This window comes from Heterodontus francisci, chromosome 24, assembly GCF_036365525.1.
Source record: "Heterodontus francisci isolate sHetFra1 chromosome 24, sHetFra1.hap1, whole genome shotgun sequence".
NCBI classification, from domain to species: Eukaryota; Metazoa; Chordata; class Chondrichthyes; order Heterodontiformes; family Heterodontidae; genus Heterodontus; species Heterodontus francisci.
The window spans coordinates 35507882-35520450 of NC_090394.1; the positions used below are offsets into that span (position 1 = coordinate 35507882).

General features: G+C 46.1%; 1 protein-coding gene across 2 annotated transcripts in view; it reads right to left on the minus strand.

Annotated features, from left to right (window-relative positions):
- ints1 (integrator complex subunit 1) overlaps positions 1-12569 on the minus strand; it is a 111925-nt gene that overhangs the window by 34896 nt on the left and 64460 nt on the right. For both annotated transcript variants that reach the window (XM_068055879.1, XM_068055880.1), the window contains exons 33-35: positions 9086-9226; positions 6962-7139; positions 5815-5938 (exon numbers count right to left, since the gene is read on the minus strand). In XM_068055879.1, the coding sequence (XP_067911980.1) occupies positions 5815-5938; positions 6962-7139; positions 9086-9226 (443 nt within the window). The remainder of the gene's footprint in view (positions 1-5814; positions 5939-6961; positions 7140-9085; positions 9227-12569) is intronic.

Consider the following 12569-nt stretch of genomic DNA (forward strand, 5'->3'; position numbering starts at 1 on the left):
GTGATACCAGCTGCAAGAATATTAGCTGCTGTTTCCCAAAATGGCCGGCACAATTTTAAATGCTTTCTTGGTGGATTTTTCAAGTCTTTATGAATGGGAAGTTCGATGTTGTTCATGACTTTTTCCATCTCATGGAGCATGATGGCATCACGGCGAATGGCAGGTGGGGTAATGTGCGACAGCACCAGGAGCCACTCAGCTGGAGTGGCTTTAAGTGCCCCTGACACTGTTCTCATGACAGCGTTTAGCTGAATGTCCACAATCTTTGTGTAGCGCCGTCAGGACCATGAGGCAGAGCAGTATTCTGTAGCAGAGTACACAAGGGCGGTGTTCTGGCTATGCTCCCCATGATGTTCCAGCAAGTTTCCTGACCAGGTTCTCCCTGGTTTTTACTTTTCAGCCAGTGTTGATGAGATAAGGCAAGAGTTCTGTCCAAGGCGACACATAGGTATTTTGGGTAGGGGTCACGGGTAAGTTGACTTCCACAGAAGAAAATAGTGTTCTTTCCCGATGGTGTTATTGTTCAGATGGAACACTGACATAACTGTTTTCTCTGGATTGAAGCAGACACCAGGTCTGGAAGTAGGAGCAGGCAGTGGCATAGTGGTAGTTTTTTTTAAAAATTCGTTTCATCGGATGTGGGCGTCACTGGCCAGGCCAGCATTTGTTGCCCATCCATAATTGCCCTTGAGAAGGTGGTGGTGAGCTGCCTTCTTGAACCGCTGCAGTCCATCTGGTACAGGTACACCCACAGTGCTGTTTGGGATGGAGTTCCAGGATTTTGACCCAGCGACAGTGAAGGAACGGCGATATAGTTCCAAGTCAGGATGGTGTGTAGCTTGGGGGCGAACATGCAGGTGGTGGTGTTCCCATGTATCTGCTGCCCTTGTTCTTCTAGGTGCAAGAGTCATGGGTTTGGAAGGTGCTGTTGAAGGAGCCTTGGTGAGTTGCTGGAGTGCATCTTATATACGGTACACACTCCTGCCACTGTGCGTTGGTGGTGGAGGGAGTGAATGTTCAAGGAGGTGGATGGGGTGCCAATCAAGTGGGCTGCTTTGTCCTGGATGGTGTCAAGCTTCCTGAGTGTTCTCGGAGCCTCACTCACCCAGGCAAGTGGAGAGTATTCCATCACACTCCAGACTTGTGCTTTGTAGATGGTGGACAGGCTTTGGGGAGTCAGCAGGTGAGTTACTCGTTACAGAATTCCCATCCTCTGACCTGCTCTTGTAGCCACAGTATTTATGTGGCTGCTCCAATTCAGTTTCTGGTCAATGGTAAATCCCAGGATGATAATAGCAGGTGATTCAGCGATGGTAATGCCACTGAATGTCAAGGGGAGATGGTTGGATTCTCTCTTGTTTGAGTTGGTCACTGCCTGGTACTTGTGTGGCGCCAATATAACTTGCCACCTATATGTTGTCGAGGTCTTGCTGCATATGGGCCCGAGTAACCTGGAGACCCAGGCAAATGGGGACTCCAGACCCACAGCAATGTGGTTGACTATTAAATGCCGTCTGAAATGTTCTAGCAAGCCTCTCAGTTGTATTAAACCGCAATAAAGTCAATAAGGAATGAAACCGGACAAAGCACCCCAGCATCAACCTCGGCACCGGAAACGACAACGGCAAACCCAGCCCTGTCGACCCTGCAAAGTCCTCCTTACTAACATCTGGGGGCTGGTGCCAAAGTTGGGAGAGCTGTCCCACAGACTAGTCAAGCAACAGCCTGACAAAGTCATACTCACAGAATCATACCTTACAGACAATGTCCCAGACACTGCCATCACCATCCCCGGGTATGTCCTGTCTCACCGGCAGGACAGACCCACCAGATGTGGTGGCACAGTGGTATACAGTAGGGAGGGAGTTGCCCTGGGAATCCTCAACATCGACTCCGGACCCCACGAAGTCTCATGGCATCAGGTCAAACATGGACAAGGTAACCTCCTACTGATTACCACCTACTGCCCTCCCTCAGCTGATGACTCAGTACTCCTCCATGTTGAACACCACTTGGAGGAAGCACTGAGGGTGGCAAGGGCCATCCTTACTAACAAAATGTACTCTGGGTGGGGGACTTCAATGTCTATCACCAAGAGTGGCTCGGAAGCACCATTACTGACCGAGCTGGCCGAGTCCTAAAGGACATAGCTGCTAGACTGGGTATGCGGCAGGTGGTGGGGGAACCAACACGAGGGAAAAACATACTTGACCTCGTCCTCACCAATCTGCCTGCCGCAGATGCTTCTGTCCATGACAGTATTGGTAGGAGTGACCACCACACAGTACTTGTGGAGATGAAGTCCTGCCTTCACATTGAGGATACAGTCCATCGTGTTGTGTGGCACTATCACCGTGCTAAATGGGATAGATTTCGAACAGATCTAGCAATGCAAAACTGGGCATCCATGAGGTGCTGTGGGCCATCAGCAGCAGCAGAATTGTACTCATCCACAATCTGTAACCTCATGGCCTGGCATATCCCCCACTCTACCATTGCCATCAAGCCAGGAGACCAACCCTGGTTCAACAAAGAGTGCAGGAGCAACACCAGGCATACCTCAAAATGAAGTGTCAACCTGGTGAAGCTACAACCCAGGGCTACTTGCATGCCAAACTGCGTAAGCCAGAGCTAAGCAATCCCATAACCAATGAATCAGATCTAAGCTCTGCAGTCCTGCCACATCCAGCTGTGAATGTGGTGGACAATTAAACAACTAACTGGAGGAGGTGGCTCTACAAATATCCCCATCCTCAATGATGGGGGAGCCCAGCACATCAGTGCGAAAGATAAGGCTGAAGCATTTGCAACAATCTTCAGCCAGAAGTGCCGAGTTGATGTTCCATCTCGGCCTCCTCCTGAAGTCCCCAGCATAACAGATGCCAGACTTCAGCCGATTCGATTCACTCCGCGTGATATCAGGAAACGACTGAAGGCACTGGATACTGCAAAAGCTATGGGCCCTGACAATATTCTGGCAATAGTACTGAAGACCTGTGCTCCAGAACTTGCCGCGCCCCTAGCCAAGCTGTTCCAGTACAGCTACAACACTGGCATCTACCCTGCAATGTGGAAAATTGCCCAGGTATGTCCTGTACACAAAAAACAGGACAAGTCCAACCCGGCCAATTACCGCCCCATCAGCCTACTGTCAAATATCAGTAAAGTGTTGGAAGGTGTCATCAACAGTGCTATCAAGCGGCACTTGCTTAGCAGTAACCTGCTTAGTGACGCTCAGTTTGGATTCCGCCAGGGCCACTCAGCTCCTGACCTCATCACAGCCTTGGTTCAAACATGGACAAAAGAACTGAACTTAAGAGGTGAGGTGAGAGTGACTGCCCTTGACATCAAGGCAGCATTTGACCGAGTATGGCATCAAGGAGCCCTAGCAAAACTGAGGTCAATGGGAATCAGGGGGAAAACCCTCCGCTGGCTGGAGTCATACCTAGCGCAAAGGAAGATGGTTGTGGTTGCTGGAGGTCAATCATCTGAGCTCCAGGACATCACTGTAGGAGTTCCTCAGGGTAGTGTCCTAGGCCCAACCATCTTCAGCTGCTTCATCAATGACCTTCCTTCAATCATAAGGTCAGAAGTGGGGATGTTCGCTGATGATTGCATAATGTTCAGCACCATTCGTGACTCCACAGATACTGAAGCAGTCCGTGTAGAAATGCAGCAAGACCTGGACAATATCCAGGCTTGGGCTGATAAGTGGCAAGTAACATTCACACCACACAAGTGCCAGGCAATGACCATCTCCAACATGAGAGAAGCTAACCATCTCCCCTGGATATTCAACGGCATTACCATTGCTGAATCCCTCACTATCAACATCCTAGGGGCTACCACTGACCAGAAACTGAACTGGAGTAGCCACATAAATACCGTGGCTACAAAAGCAGGTCAGAGGCTAGGAATCCTGAGGCGAGTAACTCACCTCCTGACCCCCCAAAGCCTGTCCACCATCTACAAGGCACAAGTCAGGAGTGTGATGGAATACTCTCCACTTGCCTGGATGGGCGCAGCTCCAACAACACTCAAGAAGCTCGACATCATCCAGGACAAAGCAGCCTGCTTGATTGGCACCCCATCTACAAACATTCACTCCCTCCGCCATCAACGCACAGAAGCAGCAGTGTGTACCATCTACAAGATGCACTGCAGCAATGCACCAAGGCTCCTTTGACAGCACCTTCCAAACCCGCGACTTCTACCAACTAGAAGGACAAGGGCAGCAAATACATGGGAACATCACCACCTGCAAGTTCCCCTCCAAGTCACACACCATCCTGACTTGGAACGATATTGCCGTTCCTTCACTGTCGCTCGGTCAAAATCCTGGAACTTCCTTCCTAACAGCACTGTGGGTATACCTACCCCAAATGGACTGCAGCGGTTCAAGAAGGCAGCTCACCACCACCTTCTCAAGGGCAATTAGGGATGGCCAATAAATGCTGGCATAGCCAGTGACGCCCACATTCCATGAATGAATTTTTTAAAAATACTGTATTTTGCATGATGAAATTTACATAGGAACAGAACTCAGCCATTCAGCCCCTCGATCCTGTTCTATCATTCATTAGATCATGGCTGAAAGGTTTCTCAACTCCATTTGCCTGCCTTTGACCCATATCCCTTGATAAGCCTACCCAACTAAAATCGGTTTTAGTCTTGAAAATTTCAATAGCCCCCAGCATCCACTACCTTTTGGGGGAAGAGAATTCCAGATTTCTGCTACCCTTATGTGAAAAAGTACTTGCTGATTTCCCTCCAAAATGGTCTAGCTCCAATTTTAAGGTCCTTTCCCCTTACTTTTGATTTGACCCATCAGTGGAAATAGTTTCTCTTTATCAAAGCTGCACACAATTCAGCAATGAATTGGTAGTCTCACTCTTGCTCTCGTTACTTACAGAACAAAAGTATGTGCATTTACATTGCGCTTCATCATGTCTTTCGGAACTCTCCCAAAGTGCTTTACAAAGGATGAATTGTTTATTCCGTTTTTAAAGTGAGCTAGCCAGGGTCTGTCAGTACTGTAGAATCTGACTCTGTTACTGCAGGGCACAATCCACAGTACTGGAGTAACAGAAAAATCTACGTGTAGGACACATGTTCACAAATCACAGTTTGCAACTGTTTTTGGCTAGTGGCCAAGATATGGAAAACTGAGTGGAGAGTCTTAGCACTCAAACCACTGGCAGCTAGTAAAGGTAAAAGCTGCCCCTCTCTGGAGCTACTGGTCAAATACATTGCTTGGGCACCAGCAGCTCCCACCTGGGTACTGGCTCCTCTGGAGCATGACTGAGAGACTGCGCTCCCTTCATTTTCCAGTGCCTCTGCTGAAGTTGGAATGCCGTCAGACGGCTGTGAAATAAGGAGGGAGAGGAGGCGGCCACAGGAGTGGCCAGACTGCAGGGGAGAAATGGAAAACTCACATTGGGAAACCCTATTTCCCCAGTGAGGCCAGCGGCTCTGCAGGAAGCTTTACACCGCATCAATGGAGCCCTGTAGCCAACAAAAGAATTTTTACTGCCAGCATTGGGTTCAGAAAGTAAATAGGAAGCAGGTTCGATTCCCCAGCACTGACATCCTTCAGTTTGTTAATCACAAAAATATTGCTTAAATTGTTTAGTTAAAAAAAATTCCCCAAATGGCTTAAAGAGAGAGCTCAATGAATGCACACAACTGAAGCAGAAACACTCCAGGGTTAATGACTCTGCTGATGTTCATTTAGTTAATTAGGCATGGCTGCCTAGCTCTTGGTATACAATACAATTTTCACTTGAAGTTTCTCAATATCTTATTAGTCTTTACCTTATGGTCGGCAAACAGGAGCCTCTGCTGTTGGTCTGGACAGCAGGAAATGACCTCGGGGTCCAGGAGCTCAGACCAATCAATAAACAGCCCTGATGCTGATACAGGTTTCAGCCTCTCCGCACTGTATAAACAAAGAGAAACAGAGCTGGCATTAAGCTGCAGAGTAACCTGGAGGTATCAGAAGGATTTATAATTGGCAAAGTGGAGAGGGGTTCTGGATAAAGTAGTCCTCACAACTTTGTAGCAATGGCTAACATTTTCCCCCATGAATCAAACATGCTGATCTACAAGGTGAAGCACAGTGTCCCTCTGACTATCAAGGATCCGAGCTTCCGAAATAAATGGATTGAATACTGGAAATCTAAAATAAAAACAAAAAAGACTAGTGATGTGTAGTAGTTGAAAGACAAAGGCTAATGATTGGAATGGGATACCATCAGTTTTAATAAAGGTTGCCCACCTGAAATGCATCCATCTCTTTCAGCTACTGATGGACTTCTCTGCTTCCAGCATTTGACCTTCTATTCCTAAAGCTGGAGATTGTGGGCCTTGCACTCAACACTCAAGATTTGGCAAGTTGCTCAGCTGCTCTCCCTCAGGTTGGAGCAGTAACAAGGCCTTGGAGCTGAGATGAGTTGACCTCATTCAGGATGAAAGGGGCAGCAGAACCAGTGAGCAGTGCTTTCAGTTAAAGGAAGGAACCCTTGAATCTGAGACTCTCAGTGCCTGCAGCTCGAAGACCAAGTCTGCTGATTTGAAGAAAGTACATCGTTTTCTGTGACTTACAGCTCATGAAGGGCTTATTGGAGTCGGTGCCTGCACTACCACCTTGAGGTGGGGATACCAGAGCCTGCAATGCAAACCATCAGCCTGAAGACAGGGTGCTAGAGCTGGAAAACCGCTGTACCGGCTTGTGACAGGTGTCAAATGACTGCTGGATAGCTCAACAACATAGGCCTGCAACAGCTGACCTTCAATGCCCCATAAATAAGCTGCAGCCTTCCATCTCTTACAGTGCTTGCCAGACACCTCTCATTCTCAACAGTTGCGGGCTAAATACTTTTGGTTCAACCTCCTGCACTGACAATTCGGTCATAATCTCCACCCCCCTCACCCACCCCCTACATCGTTTCTCCGAAGCTACCTGTCACCGTCAATCTCCATCTTTATTGCTGACTCTTCTCCTTCCTGAAGAAGCATGGTTATCAGGGCCACTGGATCCGTACCAGCATGCTTTGTGTCCGTTTCTGAGCTGGCAGTGAGGACAAGGGTCAAGAGTTCCTCCAGGTAGGGAGACCGCATCTTGATTAACCCCTTTAATACTGCGGTATTGAGAGAATTTTGGTGAGACAATGTTCTTTTACATAGCAGAAATCAAAAAAAGACTGAAAGAAAGTAGTCTTAACTGTCAAACACAAGGCACTAAATTATAATTGAGAGAGTAAGCCATAACCGGCATTAAGTAGGAAAAAGCACTAAGCCTATTTTAAAGACAATTCTGAACATGCGTTTTCAATATTTTATTGCCTATACAGCAAATAAAATGGCTAGAAATGAAAGACAAACAGATCTTCCCACCAGCTCAGTGGCTAAAAGCACTACCCATTGTGCTACTGACCAACAGAAACAAGGCAAATTGCACCAGATACTAAATACCCATTGCAAAATACTTTGATTTTAAATTCAAACAGTGCTTTTCATCATTTTGTACATTTTTTTGGCCTTTTATTTTTTAAAGCAACATTCTGGATTTATCACACAGACACAGCCTCTCCTTACACTGTAGAAATTGGGTATTTTAATGCTTTCCTCAGTCACCACCACCCACACCCTGCCCAAACCCCCGTTACATCTGCTTTTCTCTGCACCTTCTTCAGTAGCTTGCACATCATGCAAACTGTGAGTGGACATGCTCATCACACAGCCTGAGCATCATCTCAGGATGCTTTCATTCTGTTTTCAGGCAGAACACACCAATCTTTTGGTAGCTTTATTTGTTGCCTTCCACATTGTTGAGACATGGCCAATGAAAAATACAGTGTTACTCCAAGGTCTCTTCCCATGTCTCCCTGTGTTAATTGGACTCAGCTGTGCACCTAAATTGCATAGAATTACTGTGCGTTTGATTTAGATATGAATAAATCCAATAGGGAAATGAGAAATTTCTTCACAGTGGTTAGAATGTGGAACTCGCTCCCACAGGAAGTAATTGAGGCAAATAGCTTAGATGCTTTAAAAAGAAACTGGATGAGTACATGAGAGAAAAGAGAATAAAAAGATATGCTCAAAAGCTGAGGTGAGAGAGAGACAACGAGAGAGATGACTGTGAAGTATCAACACCAGCAAAGACTATTTGGGTCAAATAACCTGTTCCTGTGCTGTATATTCTCCATCATTCTAGTTAACGTGGTATAAGGCTGCATTTAAATGGGATGTGTTAAGGGCCCGAGCAGCAGTAACTCACAGCCCAATCTAGTTCTAGTGAGTAAACAGGACAGTATGTATAAATTAGAGCAGTGAGACTTTTAGGAATTAGCCACCAGAATATGGCTCAATCTGTGGTTTTGTTACTGGACTAATAATCTAAAGAACATGAGTTCAAATCCCATCATAACAGTTTGAGAATCTGAATTCAGTTTTAAAATATCTAGAAATAAAAAAAATGAAGATATTGTAAAAAGTGATTGCGAAGCTGTTGGATTGCTGTAATAATCCAACTGGCTCACCAATGTCCTTTAGGGAAGGAAACATGCCATCCTTACCTGGTTTGGTCTTTTTTTAACTCCAGACCCACACCAAACTGATCAATTCTGAAGTGGCCTCGCAAGCCATTCCTTTGTTCACAAAAATGATGAAGGTCCCACAGCAATATTTCAAAGAAGAGCTGAGAATTCTCCCTAGTGGGCTGGGGCTAATGTTTGCCCCTCAACCAAAATCATTAAAACAGATGATCTGGTCATTATCACATTGCTGTTTATGGGACCTTGTTGTGTGCAAATTGGCTGACACACTGCCTACATTACAACTGACTGCTCTTCAAAAAGTACTTAATTGGCTGAAAGGTGCTACATAAATGCAAGACGTTTCTTGAAACCAGTTAACTCAGCACAGACCAGGACCCAACTGGGACTCTCCTGTTCTATACTAGGCAACACACATCATCAGTTCTTACTTTTTAATTTAGCTGCTATTCACCCAGAACCTTATTTCCAGTTATTAATTCGGAACTGAGTATGATGTGTTTGACATGCATTTATATAATTCCTACCTCTTCCCTTTAACTCTGGCTCTACATTGCACTTCTCTCCAGCCTTCAGAGCTGATATTATTCCCTGCACCGCCGTATCGATCAGCTCCTGGTCCTGCTGATAGGTCAGTTGTTCCGCCAGGTGCCGGAAGCCAGCTCTTACTGTGGAAAGATAATCCCATTAATCTATTCTGAGCCATAACACAACAATAACACCAGAAGTAACAAGAGGGAGTTGCAAGCTGTGGTCCAGAGAGCGCTTTACCCGTGTTGATGCAATCAGCCAAACCCTCGCTTAGGCTGGGCTTGTACCATATGCATAACCTTGAGATTTGCCAGATAGGGTGAAATGCAGTAGGGTGGGAGGTGGCTTGTGCGGAGCATAAACATCGCCATAGATCAGTTAGGCCGAACAGCCTGTTTCTGTGCTGTACGTTTTATGTAATCTCACCTATTGGTTGGGAATAAGGCCCCACAAACTTAATACAATGACACTGTGATTTTAAATCATTCAATATAAATGTCATCGCAGATCAGTGACCCAGCAATTGCACTGAGGGGCACAAAAAGACACTGGCTACAAAACAAAGTCGCACATGTTTAGGTTTCAAATACTAAGACATCCCAGGGATGCTTTTTGAAATAACAATCTGAAGGATCATGTCAATTTGAAATCACTCCAGATTTGTTCTTCTGGCAAGGTATCATGTGAACTTTACAAATAGCTCTAGATTCCATTACTCACGCCTTATGATAAACTGTCCAGTTGGTTTATTGGGTCTAAAACACCACCTGGTGCAGCTCTGAACCACATGGGCCAGACAGCTTCAGGTGCATTTCCTGGCCTGTTTGGAGTTAATTGATCACAGCTGGGGTAGCAAAGGGCTGCTACAACTGGCCTCAATGCTCTTCAGCTTGGGAGGAGGAGGAGGAGGAGGAGGAAAAAGAGAGAGAGAGATCAACCACTGTTCCAACTCCTGGCCATTTACCCATTAACTCCTGCTAGGTAAGAACTTGTGACAGAACGTCAAGTGAAGTTACACCTGAGCTTGTGGAACTATACACTTGCCTTGAAGGATCGAGAGCAAGTGAGGAACCAACTTGGTAAGCAGGAGACCCATTTTACATCATGTCCTTAAGGTTGTAAACCTACAGAACTTTGCTGACAGTCTTCACGGAGGTCACAAACAACCTGGTCTCAACGTTAACAACACAATGATTACATGTAGATCTGAACTTTCTGACAGTTCATGCATTGTCACATACTGATCTATCTACAGTGTAGCCATGATAGGCACACCCTCTATGCTTTGCTTAACCTAGACACCAGCAGCGCCTGTTGGAACCGCTGATGAAAGATGTTTAGAGAGCCTGAACAATCTTGACACAGACTGGACGGTCTGGTGCAAAGTGTACAAAGGTTATAGAATGTAATGCAGCTTGAAAGATATAAAAAGGGGCAAAATTCTAACGCAAGAAGATGATTTAGTCAGTTGAGCGCAACAACTTTAACATGTGATCTTCTGCAACTAGGCGTTTTGGGGGTATTGCCTGTGAGAAAGTTCATTTAATACTTAATAAATTAGTAAGTGTTCTGACTCTTGCATTTAGAACATTCATTTCTGACAGCCATAGCTCAGAGTGTAGCACTCTCGTCTTCAAGTCAAAAAGTTGTGGGTTCACGACTCAGTCCAGAAACTGGAGCACATAATCTAGGCTAAGGCTCCGAGTGCAGTACCAAGGGAGTGTCACACTGTTGGACGTGCCATTATTAGAATGAGACATTAAACTGAGGTCCAATCTCCCATCTGCCCTCTCAGGTGAATGTAAACGATCCCATGTCAATATTTCAAAGAACGGGGCAATTCTACCTAGTGTCCTGGCCAATAGCTCGCCCTCGAGCCAGACCTAAAACAGATTATCTGGTCATTATCACATTGCTCTTTGTGAGATCTTGCTGTGTGAAGATTGACTGTCATGTTTCCTGCATTACAACAGTGATGACAGCTTCAGAAGTACTTAACTGGCTGGAAAGCACTTTGGGGTACCTCGAGGTTGTGAAAGGCACTATATAGATGAAAGTCTTTTACATAGACATGGACTACAGCGCTGCTAACATTACACCAGCATGAGCCAAGCCTAGTTTAGTTTTAGTTTAGTTTAGAGATACAGCACTGAAACAGGCCCTTTGGCCCACCAAGTCTGTGCCGACCATCAACCACCCATTTATACTAATCATACACTAATTCCATATTCCTACCACATCCCCACCTGTCCCTATATTTCCCTACCACCTACCTATACTAGGGGCAATTTATAATGGCCAATTAACCTATCAACCTGCAAGTCTTTTGGCATGTGGGAGGAAACCGGAGCACCCGGAAGAAACCCATGCAGACACAGGGAGAACTTGCAAACTCCACACAGGCAGTACCCAGAATTGAACCTGGGTTGCTGGAGCTGTGAGGCTGCGGTGCTAACCACTGCGCCACCCAGCTTGAGGAAGGGTCGGAGAAGAGGGGTTGGTATTTATAAAAACACAATCCTTGTTATCTGATTTAAAATTCTCGAGACTAAAAGACTGAACAAGCACACTGGTCTGTTGGCAACTGGATTCACCGAGATCAGAAAGGGACAGATATCAGCAGGTACTATTTTGAGCCCAATTAATTGTAAAGGAGGGGTCCAAGCGCTGTGTAAAAGCAGTGCCACATGAGTGCAGCAACTGACCCACCAGGACCTGGGGAAGCCGCAGTCAGTGGCCAGCGTCGTTAATTGGCAAATTTCCCATTCAGTTTTACTAATTGTTGTGCCATTGTGTGTACGAGGCTGACAGAAAGTGGAATTAGCTGGCAGTCCCCAGCTGGTTGTTTACAGAGAGTGGGCTGTAAAGAAGCTGATTATTTTTTTAAATTCTCCTGGGATGGAAAAAAAAGGTGAAATTCCCTCTTATTACGGCATTCCTGTCCGCTTCAATGATCTGGGTCACTCCACGTATCAGTTACAAGGAGTGCAGGTGAGCATTCTCCTCTCAAGCCTGCCTCTAATGCTGCTCTGAAATTGGTTGCCAGGAGACAGGTGAGGGCAACCCTTCCTTTTAACATTCCCTTTTTCCAGAAAGGGGAGCACGAAACCTGATCAGCCACAGAGACCCAGATAAGACTAGGTGCTGTGCAGCGTGGAGGAAATCGCTGACACAGCTGGTGCAGCATCAGCGCAGGTGTGCATCCCAGAATTAGAACACAGCTTCCAGACTGAATAACTTCTGTGAACAAGTCAGTCCGAACGCAATGGTAGCACTTCAGCCTCCGATTCCGCAGGTCATCTGTTCAAGTTCCACTCCAAAGACATAGCATAAAATCCAGTTTGATACTCCAGTGCCTGCACTGAGGGAGTACTGCATTGTTAGAGGTGCTGTCTTTTGGCTGAGACATTAAACCAAGGCCTCGTCTACCCTCTCAAGTGGATATAAAAGGTCCCATAGCAGTATTCAAAGAGGAGCAGG